Source organism: Molossus molossus, unplaced genomic scaffold, assembly GCF_014108415.1.
Source record: "Molossus molossus isolate mMolMol1 unplaced genomic scaffold, mMolMol1.p scaffold_m16_p_1, whole genome shotgun sequence".
NCBI classification, from domain to species: domain Eukaryota; kingdom Metazoa; phylum Chordata; class Mammalia; order Chiroptera; family Molossidae; genus Molossus; species Molossus molossus.
The window spans coordinates 223,673,216-223,696,628 of NW_023425344.1; the positions used below are offsets into that span (position 1 = coordinate 223,673,216).

Genomic DNA, 23,413 nt, shown 5'->3' on the forward strand with positions numbered 1-23,413 from the left:
ATGGGACTCCATCAAACTCAAAAGCTTCTGCACAGCAAAAGATACAATCATCAAAATGGAAAGGCAACCCACTGTATGGGAGAGCATAATTGCCAATGATATATCAGATAAGGGGTTAATTTCCAATATATATAGAGTGCTCATACAACTCAACAAAAGGAAGACAAAGAACCCAATTAAAAATGGGCAGAGGAACTAAATAGACACCTCTCCAAACAGGACATACAAATGGCTAAGAGACATATGAAGAAATGCTCAACATCCCTAATCATCAGAGAGATGCAAATTAAAACAACCATGAGGTATCACCTCACACCTGTCAGAATGGCCGCCATCAACAAATCATCAAACAACAAGTGGTAGCGAGGGTGGAGAAAAGGGGACTCTTGTGCACTGCTGGTGGAAATGCGGACTGGTGCAGCCACTGTGGAAGACAATATGGTGCTTCCTCAAAAAAATTAATAATTGAACTGCCATTTGACCCACTGATCCCACTTCTAGAAATATACCCTAAGAAGCCTGAAACACCAATCAGAAAGAATATATGTACCCCCGTGTTCGTAGCAGCACTATTTACAATAGCTACGATCTGGAAACAGCACAAATGTCAATCAGTAGACGAATGGATAAAAAAGCTGTGGTACATATACACAATGGAGTACTATGCAGCTGTAAGAAAAAAAGATCTCTTATCCTTTGAGACGACATGGAGGGACCTGGAAAGTATTATCCTAAGCGAAACAAGCCAAACAGAGAAAGACAAGTATCATATGATCTCACTTATTTGTGGAATATAATGAACACAAGTCTGAGGAATCAGGTAGTTCCAGAGATGTGGAAGTCGGGTATAGACTGACAATGCCCAGAAGAGGGATGGTGCATGAACAATGAACATGGACAACAAAGCTGGGGATGGGGAGGGGGGAATCACTGGGGGGAAAAGGAGACATCTGTAACAAAAATAAATAAATTAATTAAAAAAAAAAAAAAAAGGATACTTCATCTATAAAAAAAAAAAAAAAAAAGCTGTGGCACATATACACAATGGAGCACTATGCATCTGTAAGAAAGAAAGATCTCTTATCCTTTGAGATGACATAGAGGGAACTGGAGAGTATTATCCTAAGTGAAACAAGCCAATCAGAGAAAGAAAAATATCACATGATCTCACTTATTTGTGGAATATAATGAACAAAACAAGCTGATGAAGAAAACAGACCCAGAGACATAGAAGTAGGGTACAGACTGACAAACCTCAGAGGAGAGGGTAACGGGGAGGGAAGAGATAAACCACAGAACTTATATGCATGTACGCATAACCAATGGGCATAGACAACAATGCTGGGGGGGGGAGGGCAGGATAGGGAGGAGGGTGTCAATGGGGAAAAAGGAGAAACATCTACAACAAATTTAAATTAATAAAAAAATTTTATGACTTTTTTGGTAAGAACTATACACTAGATCCTAAAAACTTTGTTTTTTTTCCCTAAAAGTTTTATGTTGTAAATTTAAATCTGATACATTTTTAGTTAGTTTTTATACAAGAAGTGAAGGTTAAGTAGAGGCTTTGTTTTGTTTTGCCAATGGAACCACACTGCTTCCTCAGATAACTAAGTCTTATGAGTCATTTCTGTCACAAATTATCACTAGATAATAAGCTTGCTTTGTTTTTTGTTAATTCTCACCCACTGAAAACAGGAATTTTTATTGGGGAAGAAGCAGGTGAATTTATAATTTTTTTGGCAGTTAAGGTAGGGGAACAAGGCTGAAAAGAAGAAACTAAGGACAAAAAACTATCTTTCTTCAATTCTATCTTTTAGATCATAGCAAATGCTGGCCCTCGCCAGGTAGCTCGGTTGATTACAGCATTGTCCCAATATACTAAGGTTGCGGGTTCAACCCCTGGTCGGGACACATACAAGAAGCAACCAATAGCCCTGGCTGATGTGGTTCGGTTGGTTGGGTGTCATCCTGTGCACCAAAAGGTTGCCAGTTGGATTCCTGGTCAGGGCACATGCCAGGTGACATGCTTGATCCAGGAGGGCGTACAGGATGCAGCTGATGTTTCTTTCTCTCTCCCTCTCCCTTCCTCTCTCTAAAAAAATCAATTAAAACAAAATCTGTAAAAAAAAAAAAAAAAAGAAAGAAAGCAACCAATGAATACATAAATAAATGGAACAAATCAATGTTTTTTTCTTTCTCTCTCTCAAAATCAATAATAAAATAAAATAAAAATAAAATAGATCATACCAAACACCAAGTTAAAAAAAAACTACAGCCAATTCACATTTAATCATGTTAAAGCATAATGCATACTTTAAATCAATGTTTCCCAAACTGTAGTCATCTGTGGATTATCTGAACAAATTTGTCACACATATAATAGGTTATACTTCATGACTTTTGTTTTAACCAGAAACAATATCGTTTTCTTTATATGCTTCAATGGTATTAATACAATCAGTAAGTGATGCTTTGAAGACTGATTAGCATACCATGTTAAGTACTATAAATAAAAACAAAATTCTTATCAGACTGTGGTCAATATCACTTTTTCTCAATAGGTTTGACATAAAATCACTGCTTCATATTACTATGGGAATTTGGATCCAAACCTACTATTCTCATTAGAAATCAGATTGAAGTTATCAAAATGTTGCCCAGTGGCTGGTGGAAAATGAATATGGGTATGTATTGGGGAGCTGAAAAAATGACAATCTTTAAGTAGCATGTTCACATTTTTATTGAGTGGTATAAACTATTTGTGGTCAACACTTACTTCCATTTGCAATGGCAGATTTGGGAAGCAAAAAAACTGTGGTTGATTTTTAAATCAAGATTATCTGTCATCAAATTACTCACATCCAGGCTTTTGCAGATCTGGAATTTTCCTTCCCCAGGATAGGAGTCTATAGTGGGAATTTAGTTGATAACATTAAAAAAAAAAAAAAAAAAGAATCGGCACAGTCAAGCTGTCTTAGTGTTCAGGATTTCTGGATTTTGTCCTTGAAGGAGGTCAGGATCTTCCCAAGGCCTGGGTCCTCGAATATTCTTCCAGTCATCAAAAGTGGAATCCTTTATTTTCTATAAAGCCGCAAAAAAGTGTATATATATATTAGTACAGGAGTCCTGTGGATTTGATTAGGACATCACTGAATAAGTGCAAATAATCCAATAAGCCCTCAATTATAATTTTAGGAAATAAATCACTGCATGTCAAGCAAAATAACTGAAGAAGTGACATATTTCTTAGGATTTGGAATTTTTCTTGCTTGCTATTGATGTAAATGCCTACCTTTTCTCTCATCACAATAAAACTATTAAAATAAAAACAAAGAGTCTACATGCTTTGTTTCTGAGAACACAAAGAAAGGGAAGAAGCTAAGAAAACAAAAGTCCGACTCTGAAGGCTGATCCAGCATAATGACTGGCATGGGTTAGCATGAATGATAACAGTAAATGAGAGGAAAAAAACAAAGGTGGAGACCATAAAGTCTGCTAGAACGGGAGAAAAAAACAGACCAAGATGATTTGTCCTGTACCTGAGAACTGAGCCCAGGCTTAACAATGAAAAGACAGCCCTTGACAGTTTTCTTAGTGGTTAGAGTGTCAGCCCACAGACTGAAAGGTCTCAGGTTCAAATCCAAGTCAAGGGCACGTACCTGGGTTGCAGGTTTGATACCCGGCCCTGGTTGGGGTCATTCGGGAGGCAACCAGTCAATGTATCTCTCACATCAATGTTTTTCTCTCCCCCCCCCCCCCCCGACTCCCTTCCACTCTATCTAAAAATCAATGGAGAAATATCCTCAGGTGAGGATTAACAAAAAAAAAAAAAAAAGAAGAAGAAGAAAGAAAGAAAAGAAAAGAAAAGCAGGTTCAGAGAACACAGGACAGTTTATATCCAGAGACAGGGAATAATATAAAGTTTACCTTGACACTTGGATACTAACCCTTACTCTTTTACTAATGAGTATAACCTTGGACAAGTAACTGAAGCCATCTGGGCACTAATTCCCTCATAAGTAATAATAAAAAGGCTGGACCAAATGGTCTACATGGTTTTTACTGTTATCAAATTCTATGGTTGCTGAAAAAACTAAAATCTATTCCAAGAAAAACCTTCCACAGCATCACTACTGACATAGTACTTATATATTGAGAAGTAGCAAGTCACAGGTGGTTGTTTTTTTTAAATCCTCACCCGAAGATATTTTTCCATTTATCTTCAGATAGAGTGGGAGGGAGAGAGAGAAACATTGATGTGAGAAAGACATCAATTGGTTGCCTCCCGCAGGACCCCGACCAGGGCAGGGGACCCACCCACAACCAAGGTACATGCCCTTGACCGGAATCTTACCCGCAACTATTTGGTCTACAGGCTGATGCTCTAACCGCTCAGCCAAAGTTACCGGTTTTAACAAAATAATGGGTAAAGTAGTAAATGAAATCATTCTCTAAATTTCACTTATTGTTTTACCAAGAGTTCATATTAAATACATATGGATGAACAAAGTTTTATTAATTTAATGTGTAAGAAAAATTATTTTCAAGTATAGTTATGAAATGATCCAAAGTCATAAAAAGGTTTTAAGAAAGAATAATGGCCTTCACCCAGATAACGTAGGACATATATGCTCAAGAATTTAAGAATAACTTCCACTGAGCCACACCAGCTGGGCAATAATTATTTTTTATTGTTCATAATGATACAAAGTTTTCTTGTATTATTATTTTTTTATCTTTATTGTTAAAAGTATTCCAAATGTCCCTCCTTTTTTCCCCCTTGACACTCTCTTCCTTGCTCCCATCCCCTCCCTGTCTTCACCACACTGTTGTCTGTGTCCGCTGGTTATGCATATATGGGTAAGTTCTTTGGTTTATTTCTTCCCACCTCCCCACCCGCTTCCCTCTGAGGTTTGACAGTCTCTTCCCTACTTACATGTTTCTGGATCTACTTTGTTCATCTCCTTATTTTGTTCCTTATATTCCACAAATAAGTAAGATCATGTGATATATGTTTTTCTCTGACTGGCTTATTTTGCTTAACACAATACTCTCCAGGTCCTTCCCTGTCTTCTCAAAGGGCAAGAGTTCTTTCTTTCTTACAGATGCATAGTACTCCATTGTGTATATGTACCACAGCTTTCTTATCCACTCATCTATTGATGGACACTTGGGCTGTTCCCAGATCTTAGCTATTGTAAATAGCGCTGCTATGAACATAGAAGCGCATATATTCTTTCTGATTAATGTTTTGGGCTTTTTAGGATATATTCCTAGAAGTGGGATCACTAGGTGAAAAGGCAGTTCCATTTTTAATTTTTTGAGTAAACACCATATTGTTTTCCATAGTGGCTGCATCAGTCTGCACTGCCCCCAGCAGTATACTAGAGTCCCCTTTTCTCCACATCCTTCCCAGCATTTGTTTGATGATTTGTTGATGACAGCCATTCTGGCAGGGTGAGGTGATACCTCATAGTTGTTTTAATTTGTATCTCTCTGATGATTAGTGAAATGGAGCATTTTTTTCATGTCTCTTGGCCATTTGTTTGTCCTCTTTGGAGAAGTATCTATTCAAGTCCTCTGTCCATTTTTTAATTGGATTGTCTTCCTTTTGTTGAGTTGTATGGGTACTTTACATATTTTGGAAATTAACCCCTTATCCAATGTATCATTGGCAAATATGATCCCTCATACAGTGGGTTCCTTTTTCATTTTCATGCTAGGTTCTTTTGCTGTGCAAAAGATGTAGTCCTTTGATGTAGTCCCATGTATTCATTTTTTCCTTTGTTTCTCTTGCCTTAGGTGTATTGGTGAAAATTCTGCTATGTCTGAGATTTTGTTGCCTACATTTTCTTCTAGAATTTTTATGGATTCATGACTTACATTCAGACCTTTTATCCATTTTGAGTTTATTCTTGTGTATGGTATAAATTGGTAGTCTAGTCTCATTATTTTTGCATGTACCTGTCCCATTTTCCCAACACCATTTAATAAAAAGACTGTCCTTATTCCACTGTATGCTCTTGCCTCCTTTCTCAAATATTAATTGAGAATAATGTCTTGGGCCCATTTCTGGGTTCTCTGTTCTGTTCATTGATCTATATGCCTGTTCCTGTGCCAGTACCAGGCTGTTTTGATTACAGTAGCTTTGTAACATAACCTGATATCAGGTAGTGTGATCACTTCAACTTTGTTCTTCTTTGTCCAGACTGCTGTGGCTATTCAGGGTCTTTTTGGGTTCCATATAAACTTTTGGACTATTTGTTCTAGATCTATGAAATATGCCATTCATACTTTAATAAGGATTACATTAGATCTGGATAATGCTTTGGGTAGTATGGACGTTTTAATGGTTGATTTTTTCAATCCCTGAACATGGTATGTACTTCCACTTTTTCATATCTTCCTCTATTTCTTTTTTCAATATCCTATAGTTTTCTGAGAATAGGTCTTTTAACTCCTTGGTCAACTTTATTCCTAGGTATCTTAATTTATTTGTTGCAATGGTAAATGGAATTGGTTTTTTTTTTCTTTATTGATTTTAGAGAGAGATGGAAACATCAATGAGAGAGAATATCAACTGGCCGCCTCCTGTATGCCCTCCACTGGGGATTTGGCCCACAACCTGGGCATGTGCCCTACCGGGAATCAAACTGGTGACTTCTTGGTGCATGAGTCAATGCTCAACCACTGAGACACACTGGCCAGGCAGGACTGTTTTTTTAGTTTCTCTTTCTGGGTGTTCATTATTGGTGTATTGATGTATAAAAATGCTATTGATTTCTGGATGTTAATTTTGTATCCTGCTACTTTTCCAAATTCGTTTATTAAATCTAGTTGGTTTTTTTTGTGTGGAGTCTTTAGGGTTTTCCATGCACAACATCATGTCATATGTGAATAATGACAATTTCACTTCCTCCTTTCCAATTTGGATCCCTTTTATTTTTTCTTCTTGTCTGATCACTGTGGCTAAGACTTCCAATACTATGTTGAATAAGAGTGGTGAAAGTGGACATCTCTGTCTTGTTCCTGTTCTTAAGGGAGATGCTTTTAGTTTTGCTCACTGAGTATGATGTTGGCTGTAGGTTTGTCATATATGGCCTTTATTGTGTTGAGGTCTGATCCCTCTATTTCCACTTGGCTGAGAGTTTTTATCAAAAATGGGTGCTGGATTTTGTCAAATGCTTTTTCAGCATAAGAATAAGTCTTAAATGGGATGCAAAGTTGGCAGAACAACTTCATGTAAAAGTGTTCCAGTCTTTAGATATCTTTGGTGAATAAAAGATTCCCTGTAGAATTCTACAAAACACACATAAGTCACTGAAGACTGGGCTATATGTGTACTGGGCGAGACCACCTAAGGCTCACTAGTTAACAGCCAATTACTATAGAATTGATTGTGGAACAGAATCAGGAACTGCTAAGGAAAGGCAGTATCAGTACTGAATTTTCAGCCCTTGTCAGAGTGGACTTAATAGTTGCTACCTTAACATCCGGCTGAGACACCAAAAAGGCTGCTCTTTAGGAGTAAGAATTATGCCAAGAGGAAGACCTACTTTAGACTCACCCAACAAAGCTTAAAACTAAGCTCTGACTAGATCCCCTGGGGAGACAATTTGAAGAATGAGACCTACAAACAGGGATTTAGGAAACACCAAAGCCTTTCCAGTTCTTCCTTATAAAACACAAAACCAAGCACTGGCCACTTTGGCTCAGCAGTTAGAGCGTCGGCCTGCAGTTCGGTTCCCACTAAGGGCGCGTACCTCGGTTGCAGTTTGTCCCCGGCCCTGGTTGGGTTGTGTGGGTGTTAGCCACTCGATGTGTCCCTTTCATGTTGATGCTTCTCTCTCTCTTTCTCTTCCTCTCTCTCCCTCCCACTCTATCTGAACAAAAAATGGAAAAATGTCCTCAGGTGAGGATAAAAAAAAAAACAACACAAAACCAAGTTCAAAATGATCAGCAAATTATTGAACTGCCTGCTAAGAGTTCAAATCTCTTCAATGTATTAGTCACAATGTCCACCTTTCAATAAAAAATGACCAAACACACAAACGAAAAATTACAGGGGTGAGCAAAAGTAGCTTTAAATAAATAATAGAAGACTAGCCCTGGCCAGTTAGGTTCAGCAGTTAGAGCATTGGCCTGTGGACCAAAGAGTTGCAGGTTAGATTCTAGTCAAGGGCACGTACCTCGGTTGTGGTTTGTCCCCAGCCCTGGTCACAGTCATGCGGGAGGCAGCCAATTGATATCTCTCTCTCACATCAATGTTTCCCTCCCTCTCTCCCTATCCCTCCCTCCCACTCTATCAGAAAAATAAATGGAAAAATATCCTCAAGTGGGGATTTTAAAAAAATAAATTAAATAAATAAATAATAGAAGAATAAACTGTTTCATGTACTCACAACTGTAAACCTAATTTTGCCAACCCCTGTATAATCCACAGCCAAAAAAAATGAACAAATTAAAAGATAGAGGAACACCCTCCCTCACACATTCTATAATGTGTTATTTATTAAATCTTTGATTTTTGCTAATCAAATAGGTAGAAAATGACAATTCATTATAATTTTAACTAACATTGCTATTATAAGTTGAGTATTTCTTCATATGTTTAAAAAAGATTTCCCATCCTCTGAACTCTTTAAATGCTTTCCCCATGTTCCTACTGACCAAATGAATGGTTGAACTTTTCCATACTGATTTGTGGATGCTCTTCATATTTCAATAAACTACATCATAATAAGATAAACAATTTTTTTAGGATTTCTCACTTAACTAGTGACATTATATACATTATTTTTTTTTTTTAGTCTGAACTTGAATTTTTAAGTACAAATCCATCAATCTTTACTTTTAAAGCTTCTGAGATTGGTATCACATTATTTTAAATAGACTCTTCTGACTCAAGATCACAAAAAAAGAATGTCCTTACTTTTTCTCCTAGTACTTTTAGCATTTTTTTTTTTATTTAGATCTCTCTAGAATTTATTCATTTATAGCATATGAAATATCTTTGTTTTCTTTCCATATGACTACATAGTTGCCCCAATACCACATGTTTACCTTAATAATTTAAGTTTACTTTAAGGCAGACAGAACTAGTCACTGACAAGGAGGATTATTACAAAAGAGGGACTATATTAACATACTGTACCTCATACTCTGATTCCAGTGACACTTTATTCATTTTCAGTTTTTTTTCTAATTCAGGATCGATCTGTAAAAAGAAAGAGGAGCCATATATTATTTAAGTCTGTAGGATTTAATTTTCAATTTAAACTTATACAAGGGCCCTAGTCAGTGGTTCTCAGTGGTTAGAGCGTCGGCCTGCGCACCAAAGGGTTCGATTCCTGGTCAAGGGCAAGTACCTGGGTTGCAGGTTTGATCCCTGCCTAGTCGGGGCACGTTCGGGAGGCAACCAATTAATATGCCTCTCATCAATGTTTCTCTCCCCTAACCCCCTTCCTGGCCTTCCACTCTCTCTAACTCAATGGAAAAAATATCCTTGGGTGAGGATTAACAAATAAAAAAGTTATGTAAGATATAGCTAGGATGGTGTGGTAGATTACAGACATATGGCAAAATCTCCACCATCCATCCAACCAATAGTATAATGATAATATGTACTACTAACAGCAGCTGATATTTACTGAGTAATTGTTATGTGCTAGGTGTTTTGACATATATTACCTTTTTTAATCCACACTAAAACCTGGTATTATTATTATGATCACAACTAAAGATAATAGTACACAGGGAGTTTGAATTTGTCAAAGAGGCAGAACTTGGCTCTGAACCTTGGCCCTCTGCTTCCAGAGGTCCATGCCATTAGCCACCACCCTATATTATGTCATTACATAGAAACGTTATAAAAATACTAGTAAGTAGAATTCTGATCTTAAAAACAAAAAAGAACACCACCTCCACATACTGAAAACAAGGAAGTATATCTATGAAAAAATTAGACAGGATTCCATAGTGGTAAATAAGAGCTGATGCCTTATTACCCCGTGTATGGCAAAGTTTTTAGGTAAAAAGAATGTGATTGCTGAAATTAATAAACAAACAACAACAAAATCCAAAATTAAATTAAATGGATAGCTAATTAGTGACTGAACACAGCTTAAGACTAAATTAGTACACTAGAAATACAACTTGAGGATTCCACTAGACTGATGCACAAAGAGATGGGATGAATGAAAGAAAAGGTATATTATGAAAGCTAGATCCAAAGTTCCAACATACGTCTATTAGGGGTTTCAGAATTAGGGAGTAAAGAGAATGGAATAGGAGCAATAATTAAATAATCAGTAATGAAATGAATAACATATAGAAAATAAATAAGTCCTTAGACTGAAAGAACACAATAAAAAAAATGACTATAACAAAACAAAAAAAGCCCATTCCTAATCAAATAATAGCAAAGCTTTACGATATTAAGGATAAAAGGAAAATCTCAAAAGAAAAAAAAAGAGTGAAAAGACAGTTTACTTACAAAGGGATGAGAATTAGAAAAAACAGTTTTTGATCAATTTAAAATAAAATGAAACTTCTTCAATGTTGATTGAGAAAGGATTACTTTGAACCTCAATTTTAATTTTACTACATTCCTGTTTCTTCTTTCTTGGCAACCACTTGACTGAGGTTTTCTCTGTTGCTGTTTTCAGTGGTAGAAATACATGCAAACATATCAATAATCCCTGTAAATATTGAATTCATCTATTAAATAGAGATTTTTCTGTCCTGGCCAGTTTGGCTCAGCAGTTAGAAAGCATCGGCCCACAGACCAGTCTCGGGTTTGATTCCGGTCAAGGGCACGTACTTCGGGTGTGGTTCAGTCCCCGGCCCTGGTCGGGGTGGTGCGGGAAACAACCAATTGACGTGTTTCTCTCACATTGATGTTTCTCTCTCTCTCTCCCTCCCTCCCCTCTTTCCCTCCCGCTCTATCTGAAGATAAATGGAAAAATATCCTCAGGTGAGGATTAAAATTTTTTTGAAAATAAAGATTTTTCTGACTAAAATTTTTAAAAATCCAGCTATATACTATACTAATAAGAAATATACTTAAAAAGAAATAAAAGCACAAGGTTGAAGGCAGAGGGTTACAGAAATGATACTACACAAAAAATACAAGTGGGGGTGGGGTTCAATACATAGCAATATTTTTAATGGACAAAAGTTTCAGGCAAACAGCATCAAAAAGGAACATTTTATATTAGTAAATAGAACAAATTTTCAATAAAATGTTAGAATTATAAAATATTAAGTGACTACATTGCTTTGAAATTTACATAGCAAAATAGATAAAAGTATAAGAAATACAAAAAAACATATTAAGAGGAGCTTCATATCTCTTTCCCATAAGTAATAGATCAAACAAATTATAAATATGATTTCTGAAGATATGAGTAAAATGACTGAGTTTTTTCTAAAAAGTCTATACAAAATTTTGAGCCCAACAAATTTGGATTGCCATCATCCCCTCAAATACAAACATTAACCTCATATAACTGCCCTCACTCCCCAAACATCCTTCTTTAGCTGAAGATGGTACTTAAGGTGATGGCTTGGACCATTCTGGGGAGAATTTTACTCAGTTTTTCTGGATATCTCCCATGTATACAGGAGGTATACATATTATTAAACTGTTTTTCTCTTGTTAATCCATTTTTAACTACAGGGACTATCTCAGCCAAGATGAGTAGAAGGAAAATTATTTCTCCTCCCCTACAACTGATTCAATCACTCTGAAAAATAGTTTTGAAATTACATACATACCCTATAACCTAGCAATTCCTTTTCTGTACATGTGCAACAAAAGACATAGATAAGAATGTTTAGAGCAGAATTGTTTTCACTAGGCAAAACTGCAAATCAACCCAAATGTCTATCAATGGTAAAATGGATAAATAAAAAATGATAATATTTACTGAAATACCATATAGCAATGAAAGTATCAGGGTCAGCAAGTATGATCCATGGACCAAATCTAGTATAAAAATTAATAAAAAGAAACTTATTTAAAATCAAGTTGGGAGGCCACAAAGGGAAACTCTCATGACCTACATTGATCATGAAGCCTAACAGGAAGAACTCTTTGTTTGTTGTAACAGCTCTGCCACCTTCCTCTTCTCCTCTATAAAAGAGTTTCCTCTCCTTTGTTTCTCAGAACTTACACATGGTTCGTTCACCATTAAGCTCTGACAAGATCCTTTGCAATTCTTTGTATTAAGTCAGACAGAAAAAGACAAATACCATACTTACATGTGGAAACTATTAAAATAGAAAAGAAAAAGAAAAAGAGAAAAAAAAACAAGCTCACAGATACAGAAAACAAACCAATGGCCCTGGCCAGTCTGGCTCAGCAGTTGGAGCGTCAGCCTGCAGACCAGAGTCCCAGGTTCGGTTCCCACTGGGGGCATGTAACAAACAAACAAACAAACAAACAAAAAACCGACAGTCGCCAGGGATCGGGGGTTGGGGAAATGGGCAAAATGAGTTAAGGGGGTCAACAATTACAAACTTCTAGTTATAAAATAAATAAATCATGGGGACATATCATACAGCATGATGACTATAGTCAATAATACTGTATTTGAGAATTACTGAGAGTAAATTTTTTTTTAACTAAGAGTAAATCTTACAAGTACTCATAAGAAAAAAAATTTTTTTAACTATGCATGATAATGGATGTCACTAACTTATTATGGTGATCATTTTGCAATACATACAAATATTGAATTGTGTTGTACACCTGTAACTAGTATGTTGTATGTCAATTATACTTTAGTATATAAAAAGGTCAGACAAAAGAACATATATTATTCCACTGATATAAAATTCAAAGTAAAGAAAATTAACCATAGTGTTCTGGAATGTGTTCTGAAATGGCAAAAGCAAGGAAATAATTACTATAAAAAGCTAGGTAATATTTATGCTTGGGGTAAGAGAAGACCATGGAAAATAAGGCAGAGGGACTGGGAAAGAACATACTTCTGGAGTGCTAACAATTTTCTATTTCTTAACATGAAGAGGGGTTACCTGGGTGTTCAGTTTATAGTAATTAATTAAATTGTACATGTATGTTGAATGCACTACTTGGTTTCTGTGCTCTATTTCACACACACACACAAAAACACTTTAAGAAATAAAATCACCACAAGAATAAACTCAAAAAGGATAAAAGACTCAAATGTGACTCATGAATCCATAAAAATCCTAGAAGAAACTGTAGGCAACAAAATTTCAGACATCATACGCAGCAGAATTTTCACTGATACGTCACCTAAGGCAACAGAAACAAAGGAGAAAATGAACACATGGGACTCCATCAAACTCAAAAGCTTCTGCACAGCAAAAGATACAATCATCAAAATGGAAAGGCAACCCACTGTATGGGAGAGCATAATTGCCAATGATATATCAGATAAGGGGTTAATTTCCAATATATATAGAGTGCTCATACAACTCAATAAAAGGAAGACAAAGAACCCAATTAAAAATGGGCAGAGGAACTAAATAGATACCTCTCCAAACAGGACATACAAATGGCTAAGAGACATATGAAGAAATGCTCAACATCCCTAATCATCAGAGAGATGCAAATTAAAACAACCATGAGGTATCACCTCACACCTGTCAGAATGGCCGCCATCAACAAATCATCAAACAACAAGTGGTGGCGAGGGTCGAGAAAAGGGGACTCTAGTATACTGCTGGTGGGAATGCAGCCTGGTGCAGCCACTATGGAAGACAATATGGTGCTTCCTCAAAAAAATTAATAACTGAACTGCCATTTGACCCAGTGATCCCACTTCTAGGAATATACCCTAAGAAGCCTGAAACACCAATCAGAAAGAATATATGTACCCCCGTGTTCGTAGCAGCACTATTTACAATAGCTACGATCTGGAAACAGCACAAATGTCCATCAGTAGACGAATGGATAAAAAAGCTGTGGTACATATACACAATGGAGTACTATGCAGCTGTAAGAAAGAAAGATCTCTTATCCTTTGAGACGACATGGAGGGACCTGGAAAGTATTATCCTAAGCGAAACAAGCCAAGTATCATATGATCTTACTTATTTGTGGAATATAATGAACATAACAGTCCGAGGAATGGGGTAGTCCCAGAGATGTGGAAGTGGGGTACAGACTGACAATCCCCAGAAGAAGGGGTGGTGGGGAAGAGATAAACCACAGAATTTATATGCATGTGTGCATGAACAAAGGACATGGACAACAAAGCTGGGAACAGGGTGGGAGGGAGGGGAAGGGGAGAATCAGTGGGGGGAAAAGGAGAAACATCAGTAACAAAAATGAATTAATGAATTAAATTTAAAAAAAGAGTAAAAAAAAGAAATAAAATCATAAATTACTATATTAATAATTGAATTATATAATGGAGATTAACACTAACCTAAACCACAAGTTAACTCCCTCTTATGGTTTCAACTGAGAACATGGTAAATGACCTAATACTAGCGAGGGAAAAAAACTGGCTGTGTTATTGAGAGATGACATATATGCACTTTGGGTGATTTTTAAAGAGCTTCCAGTGTTAATTTTGATAGAGTGCTATTGTGCAATTTCTGCCTTACTGACAAACATTAAAACTCATCCTCAGATGCCACTCTACTGTATAACATTTTGACAAACCATCTTCTTGTGTTTTATTTTCTGGACAAAATAGGATTTAAAATGTATACAATGTAATTTGGAAAATCAAAAATCAAAACCAACAACAATAACAAAAAACCATATGTGCATTGTCTTGGGGTTTAAGAGATTACAGACCCACCAGGGTGGGTACCACAAGAGCTGAGATCTGAAAGACAATTTTTTCCCCTGGTAACACTTGCCAAACCTGAAAGAGCTGTAGGAAAGGCTTCAAACCAGGTAGGGGGCTGCTACTGGGTGTATAGTGACAAAAATACTGATCGAGGGTCTTAAATACCCAACATGGACACCCCTCAAGATAGTTCCTGAATTCTGAACGGCATAAGGCAAGAATATACAGTGAGGTTGGAAATCTATGGAAAGCAGAGCTGAATTCCCTGGCGTCCTAAGTGAAAGCCACATAGGGCTATGCCTTAGGAAGTAGCAGAGCTACTTCAACTGTAGCCATGAGATCTGTCCCCACTCATCTTCCTAGGAGAAAAAAGGATAAACCCTTTCTGAGGAAAACAATACCATCTTGAATCTCCACAGCTGTTTATAAAAAATGTCCAATATTTAATTTTTTTTAAAAACTGCCCTGGCTGCTTTGGTTCAGCAGTTACAGAGTGTTGGCCCGCAGACCAGACCAAAGAGTCCCAGGTTTGGTTCCCGCTAGGGGCATGTACCTCGGTTGCAGTTTGTGCCTGGCCCCGGTTGGTGTCAGCCACTAGATGTGTCTCTCTCACATCGATGTTTCTCTCTCTCCCTTCCCCTCTCTCTCTCTCCCGCTCTATCTGAAGATGAATGCAAAAGTGTCCTCGGGTGAGGATTAAAACAAAAAACAAAAAAACTACAAGGCATGTTCAAAGATAGAACCACATAACCCAAATACCAAGAAAAAAAAATTACCCAATAAAAGCAGATCTATAGTTGATCTTTATATTGGAGATACATCTTTAAAATAACTATAATTCATATGTGTTCAATATATTGAAGGACAAAAATGAATAAGAATATGACTTCAAGAAAGATGTCTCCATAGTAGTAGAATACATAAATAAGAATTAAATGTACATTTCAGAACTAAAAAATATTATAAATGAAATCACAAAATCAAAGGATGACTTTAATAAGAAACTGGACACAGCAAAAAACAGGTTTAGTGACTAGAAGATAGAATAGAAAATATACAAATTAAAATTTTAAAAAGAATGGGGGAAAACAACATTAAAAAAGCATAATAGAAATGTTGAACATAAAGAGTTTAACATACATCTGGATTGGAATCCCATAAAGGAAGCAGAGAGAAAACTGGGCAAAAATAACACTTGAGAAGATATATTAAAAATTTTTTGCCTGGCAGGATAGCTCAGTTGGTTACAACATTGCCCCTATACACCACGGCTGTGGGTTCGATTCCTGGTCAGGACACATATAAGAAGCAATTAATAAGTGCATAAATAAGGCCCTAGCCGGTTTGGCTCAGCAGTTATAGTGTCAGTCCATGGTCTGAAGAGTACTGGGTTCAATTCCAAGTCAAGGGCACCTACCTAGGTTTCAGGTTCTATCCGGGCCCTAGCCAGGGTCATGCAGGAGGCAATCAATCAATGTGTGTCTCTCACATCTATGTTTCTCTCTCTCTCTCTCTCTTTCCCTTCCACACTATCTAAAAATCAATGGAAAAATACCCTAGGGAAAAATTTTTTAAACGCATAAATAAGTGGAACAACAAATCGATGTTTTCTCTCTCTCTCTCCCTGTCAAATAAATTAAAAAATAAGTATACTGGCCTGGCCAGTTTGGCTCAGCAGTTAAGAGTGTTGGCCTGCAGACCGAGGGGTCACGGCTTCGATTCCTGGTCATGGGCACGTACCTGGGTTGCAGGTTCAATCCCCCTACCTGTTCAGGGTCATGTGGGAGGCAACCAATTGATATGTCTCTCTCATATTGATATTTCTCTCTCTCTCTCTCTAACCCTCCCTCCCTTCCACTCTATCTAAAAATGAATAGAAAAATATCCTTGTATGACGATTAACAAGATAAATAAATAAATAAGTATACTTTTCACTCTGGCCAGTGTTGCTCAATGGCTAGAGCATTGGCCTGCACACTGACGGTCTCAGGTTTAATTCCTGGTCAAAGGTGCATACCTGGGTTGCAAGCTTGATCCCTGGCCCCAGCTGGGTGTGTAGGAGGCAACCAATTGATATGTCTCTCTCACATCAATGGTTCTCTTTCTCTCTCTAAAACAACAACAAAAATAATAATAAGTAGTTTGTCCTGGAAAACATAGTGGCAGGCAGGACTAGAGTGAGGATGAGTATGTGAGAGTGTGAGCAAGAGTGAGAGAGAGTGTGAATGGACATGACTGTGGACGAGCAACCTCGAGCAGTACAGAAATGTGGGGCAGAGGGTTCCTGTGCTGTGGATAGGGAGCAGCCAGCTACTGCGGTAAACAGCTCTTCAGGGCACTTCTCCCTGCGGGGCCACAAGGCCCTGCCATTTTGGAAGATCCCTGGTCTTTTTTGGGAAGAGGCAGTGGGAGCGGCTAGGTCCCATCGACCTGAGCCAACCAGTACACCTTGCACCATTGGACCAGTGGACCCACTGTGTCAACATAGACCAGTGTATAGTAGTGGTACTGTCAAGGTGCCTGCTGCAGAAGCTGCAACTAGAAGCCAAGCACCATCCCTCACAGCAGCAGTCTGATCAGAGCTGAGACACACCCCCAGCAACAGAAGCTTGAGAGCAGACATCTAGCCCCAGGCAGCAGACGCACATATCATCAGCTGAGTCCCATCAGGCAGCAGAGCATCCCAACTGCCACCAGCAGGACCCACACGATCCAGCAACTCGCGGCACCGGTGGGACCCACGTGACCTAGCAGACCGTGGCACCGGCAAGGCCCCCACAATCCAGCAGGCCACGGCACTGGCGGGGCCTGCACAATCCAGCAGCCCGTGGCACCAACAGGGCCCACAGCTCCAGCGGGGCACGCAAGACCCAGCAGCCCACAGCACAGGTGGGGGCCAGGTGATCCAGCAGCCCTCAGCACCAGTGGGGCCCATGGCCCCTGCAGCAGCGCCTACCATGACAGACCATTATTAACCTCCAGTAGTCAATCCTCCAGGACCCACAGCAGGCAAGAGGCACCACACACCAGAACAGCAGCCCTATTTGATACACACTGACCTGCCTAAACATCCCAACAGCCCTCAATGGGTCTAGAATTACCACATGGCTAAAATGGTGAGACAAAAAAACAACCCCCAAATGAAAGAAAAAAAAGGAATTACCAGAAAAAGAACTACATGAAATGGAAGAAAACAATTTGTCAGATAAAGAATTCAAAGCAATGATTTTAAAGGTGCTCAACTACAAGCAACTTAATGAGAATTATAAAGAGCTCAGTGGGAACTACATCAGCTTAAAAAAAGAGGTAGAAGCTATGAATAAAAATCAAGAGGAAATAAAGAATGACATAGCTGATATGAAAAATATCTTAGCCCTGGCCAGTTTGGCTCAGCGGTTGAAGTGTCAGCCTGCGGTCTAGAGAGACCTGGGTTTGGTTCCCGCTAAGGGTACGTACCTGGGCTGCAGTTTGTCCCTGGCCCTGGTTGGTCATGTGGGTGGCAGCCACTCAATGTGTCCCTTTCATGTCGATGTTTCTCTCTTTCTTTCTCTTTTTCTCTCTCTTTCTCTCTCTCTCTCTCTCTCTCTCTTCCTCTCTCCCCCTCCCACTCTATCTGAACAAGAAATGAAAAAATGTCCTCCGGTGAGGATGAAAAAAAAAAAAAGAAAGAAAAATACCTTAGAAGGATTCAATAGTAGATTAGAAGAAGCTGAAGACTAAACCAGTGAGTTAGAAAACAAGGTAGGAAAAAAACGCCCAAATGGAGCAGCAAATGGAGGAAAAAATTAAAAAACAGGAGGAGAGTTTAAGGAAGCTTTGGGATAATACCAAACGTACAACATTTGCATCATAAGGGTACCAGAAGGAGAAGAATCTGAGAAAGGAGTAGAGAATGTGTTTGAAGAAATAATGACAGAAAACTTCTCTAATTTGGTGAAGGAAAAAGTCACACAAGTCCAGCAAACAGAGAGTCCCAAGCAAGATGATCCCAGAAAGACCCACAGCTAGACACATCATAATTAAAATGGCAAACATTAAAGACAAAGAAAGAATCTTAAAGGAAGCAAGAGAGAAACAGAAAGTTACCTACAAGGAAGCTCCCATTAGACTGTCAGCTGATTTTTCAATAGAAACACTGCAGGCCAGAAGGGAGTGGCATGAAGTATACAAAGTAATGAAAGGCAAGGTTCTGAACCCAAGACTTCTCTATCCAGCAAGGCTATCATTCAAAACTGTAAGTGAAATAAAGAGCTTCACAGACAAAAAAAAAGCTAAAGAAATTTACCACCACGAAACCAGCACTGCAAGAAATGCTAAAAGGAATGCTGAAAGAAGAAATGAGGAGAAAGAGAGAGAGGAACACAGGCATAAAATAAAAATGGCAACTAATAAATATATATCAATAATAACCTTAAATGTAAATGGCTCAAATGCCCCAATCAAAAGACACAGGGTGCCCTGGCCGGTTTGGCTCAGCGGTTAGAGCATCGGCCTGCGGTCCGGAGAGACCAGGGTTCAGTTCCTGCTAAGGGCGCGTACCTTGGTTGCAGTTTGTCCCCGGCCCTGGTTGGGTCGTGTGGGTGGCAACCATTCGATGTGTCACTTTCACGTCGATGTTTCTCTCTCTCTCTCTCCCTCCCACTCTATCTGAAAAAAAATATCGAAAAATGTCCTCGGGTGAGGATAAAAAAAAAAAAAAACACAGGGTAGCTGACTGGATAAGAAACACAATCCATATATATGCTGTCTACAAGAGACCCACCTCACAACAAAAGACTCACACAGGATGAAAGTAAAGGGATAGAAAAATTTTTTCCAGGCAAATGGAAATTTAAAAAAAGCTGGTGTAGCAATACTCATATCTGATCAAAACTAGGGCCACAATAAGAGACAAAGAAGATCACTACATAACATTAAAAGGATCAATCCAACGAAAGGTTATAACCCTGGTAAACATATAAGCACCAAATACAGGAGCACCAAAATATATTTAAAAACTTCTGGAGGACTTCAAAGGAGAGATCAATAGAAATACAATCATAGTGAGTGAGTTTAACATCCCACTGACACCACTGGATAGATCTTTTAGATAAAAAATTAACAAGGACAAACTAGAAAAGCTGGACTTAAATGATATTTACAGAACATTTCACCCCAGAGCTGCAGAATATACATTCTTCTCAAGGGTACACAGGACACTCTCAAAGATAGACCACATGTTAGGACATAAAGTAAGTCTCTACAAATTCAAGAAGACTGAAATCCTATCGAGCATCTTCTCAGATCACAATGGCATGAAACTAGAACTCAATTACAACAAAAACATAACACATGGAGGCTAAATAGCATGTTATTAAACAATGAATGGGTTACCATGCAGAACAAGGAAGAAATTAAAAACTTCTTGGAAACCAATGAAAACAAACACACAACAACATAAAATCTATGGGATACAATGAAAGCAGTCCTGAGAGGGAAGTTCATAGCACTACAGGCCTACCTCAAGAAATAAGAAAAATTCCTAATTGACTTTCTAACCCTACAACTGAAAGAACTAGAAAGTAAACAAAAAGAAAAACACAGAGCAAATAGAAGCAAAGAAATAGTAAAGGTCAGAGCAGAAATAAACAACATAGAAACCAAAAAAGAATCCAAAAGATCAATGAAACTAAGAGCTGGTTCTTTGAAAAGATAAACAAGATCGATGGACCTTTAGCCAGACTCACCAAGAAACACAAAAAGAGAACCTAAATACACAAAATCAGAAATGAAATAAAAGTAACAACTGACACCACAGAATACAAAGGATCATCAAAACATACAATGAAAATATACACCAACAAATTGGACAATCTAGCCGAAATGGACAAATTTCTAGAAACACACAGTCTCCCAAAACTGAACCAAAGGAGACAGAAAACTTGAACAGACCAATAACAACAAAGGAAACTGAAGATGTAATTAAGAAACTCCCGGCAAACAAAAGCCCAGGCCTGAATGGGTTCACGGGGGAGGTTTACCGGACATTCAAAGAAGATCTAACGCCCATTCTCCTCAAACTATTCCCCAAAAATCCAAGATGAAAGACTTCCCAACTCATTTTATGAGGCCAGCATAATTCTAATTCCAAAACTGGATAAAGACACTATAAAGAAAGAAAACTACAGGCCAATATCCCTGAACACAAATGCCAAAATCCTTAACAAAATATTAGTAAATCAAATGCAGCAATACATTAAAAAAATTATTCATCATGACCAAGTGAGATTCATCCCAAGGATGCAAGGATGGTACAATATCCACAAATCAAATAAATATGATACACTACATAAACAAAATAAAAGATAAAAGCCAAATGATCATATCAGCAGATGCTGAAAGATCATTCCACAAAATCCAGCACCCATTTCTGATAAAAACGCTCAGCAGTGTGGAAATAGAGGGATCATTTCTTGACATAATAAAGGCAATATATAAAATACCTACAGCCAACATACTCAATGGGCAAAAACTATATGCATTTCCCTTAAGAACAGGAACCAGATAGGGATGCCCACTCTCTCCATTCTTATTTAACATAGTACTGGAAATCTTAGCCACAGCTATTAGACATGAAGAAAACATAAAAGGAATCCAAATTGGAAAGGAGGAAGTGGAACTGTCATTATTTGCAAGATGACACGATACTGTACATAGAAAACCTAAAGACTCCATCAAAAGTCTACTAAATTTAATAAGTAAATTTGGCAAAGTAGCAGGATAAAAAATTAACATCAACAAAACAACAGCATTCTTGTACACCAACAACGAACTCACTGAAATCGACACTAAAAAAGCAATCCCATTCACCATTACAGCAAAAAAAAATTAAGGTATCTAGGAATAAGTTTAACCAAAGAAGTACAGGACCTATTTGCAGAAAACTAAAAAAGGTCACTGAAAAAGTAATAGAGAAAGATATAAAAAAGTGGGAGTATATACCTTGTTCATGTATTGAAAGAATTAACATCATTAAAATGTCCATAGTAACCAAAGCTATCTATACATTCAATGCAATCCCCATCAAAATACCAATGACAGATTTCACAAAACTAGAACAAATACTCCTAAAGTTTATATGGAACCAAAAAAGACTCCAAATTGCTACAACAATCTTGAAAAAGAAAAACAAAGTAGGAGGGATCACAATACCAGATATCAGGTTATACTACAAAGCCACAGTAATCAAAACAGCTTGGTACTGGCACAAGAACAGGCAGATAGATCAATGGAACAAAACAGAGAACCCAGAAATTGACCCAAGTCATTATGCTCAATTAATATTTGACAAAGGTGGCAAGAGCATACAGTGGAGTAAAGACAGCCTCTTCAATAAATAGTGTTGAGAAAATTGGACAGCTACATGAAAAGAAATGAAGCTAGACCACCAACTTACACCATACACAAGAATAAACTCAAGATGGATAAAAGACTTAAATGTGACTTATGAATCCTTAAAAATCCTAGAAGAAAATGTAGGCAACAAAATTTCAGGCATCACATGCAGCAGAATTTTCACTGATACATCACCTAAGGCAAGAGAAACAAAGGAAAAAATGAACACATGGGACTACATCAAACTAAAAAGCTTCTGCACAGCAAAAGACAAAAGCATCAAAATAGAAAGGGAACCCACTGTATGGGAGAGCATAATTGCCAACAATACATCAGATAAGGAGCTAATTTCCAAAATATATAGAGTACTCATACAACTCAATGAAAGGAACACAAAGAACCCAATTAAAAAAAGGGCAGAGGACCTAAACAGACATCTCTCCAAAAAAGACATATAATTGGCCAAGAGACATAGAAAAAATGCTCAACATCCCTAATCATCAGAGAGATGCAATTGAAACAACTATGAGGTATCACCTCACAGCTGCCAGAATGGCCGCCATCAACAAATCATCAAACAACAAGTGCTGGCCAGGGTGTGGAGAAAAGGGGACTCTAGTACACTGGTGGTGGGAATGTAGATGGGTACGGCCACTATGGAAAACAATATGGTGCTTCCTCAAAAAATTAAAAATTGAACTTCCATTTGACCCAGTGATCCCACTCCTAGGAATATACCCCAAGAAGCCTGAAAAACCAATCAGGAAGAATATATGTACCCCCATGTTCATAGCAGACTATTTACAATAGCTAAGATCTGGAAACAGCCCAAGTGTCCATCAGTAGACGAATGGATAAAAAAAAAGTGGTACATCTACACAATTGAGTACTATGCAGCTGTAAGAAAGAAAGATCTCTTATCCTTTGAGACGACATGGAGGGACCTGGAAAGTATTATCCTAAGTGAAATAAGCCAAGCAGAAAAAGCCAAATACCACATGATCTCACTTATATACGGAATATAATGAACATAACAGTCTGAGGAATACGGTAGACCCAGAAACATGGAAGTAGGGCACAGACTGACATCCCTCAGAAGAGGGGGTGGGGGGTGGGAAGAGATAAACCACCGAACTTACATGCATGTATACATAACCAATAGACACGGACAACAAAGCCGGGGACGGGGAGAGGGTGGGGTGGGGAGGGGGGTGCCAATGGGGTAAAAAAGGAGAAACATC

At 38.0% G+C, this 23,413-nt stretch overlaps 1 protein-coding gene across 3 annotated transcripts in view; it reads right to left on the reverse strand.

Annotated features, from left to right (window-relative positions):
- Positions 1–2,725: 2,725 nt before the first annotated feature.
- LOC118634624 (cytochrome c oxidase assembly protein COX16 homolog, mitochondrial) overlaps positions 2,726–23,413 on the reverse strand; it is a 28,931-nt gene continuing 8,243 nt past the window's right edge. For all 3 annotated transcript variants that reach the window (XM_036269314.1, XM_036269289.1, XM_036269299.1), the window contains 2 exons: positions 9,158–9,220; positions 2,726–3,084 (listed from right to left, as the gene is read on the reverse strand). In XM_036269314.1, coding sequence (XP_036125207.1) covers positions 2,968–3,084; positions 9,158–9,220 — 180 coding nt within the window. In that variant the 3' untranslated portion in view covers positions 2,726–2,967. The remainder of the gene's footprint in view (positions 3,085–9,157; positions 9,221–23,413) is intronic.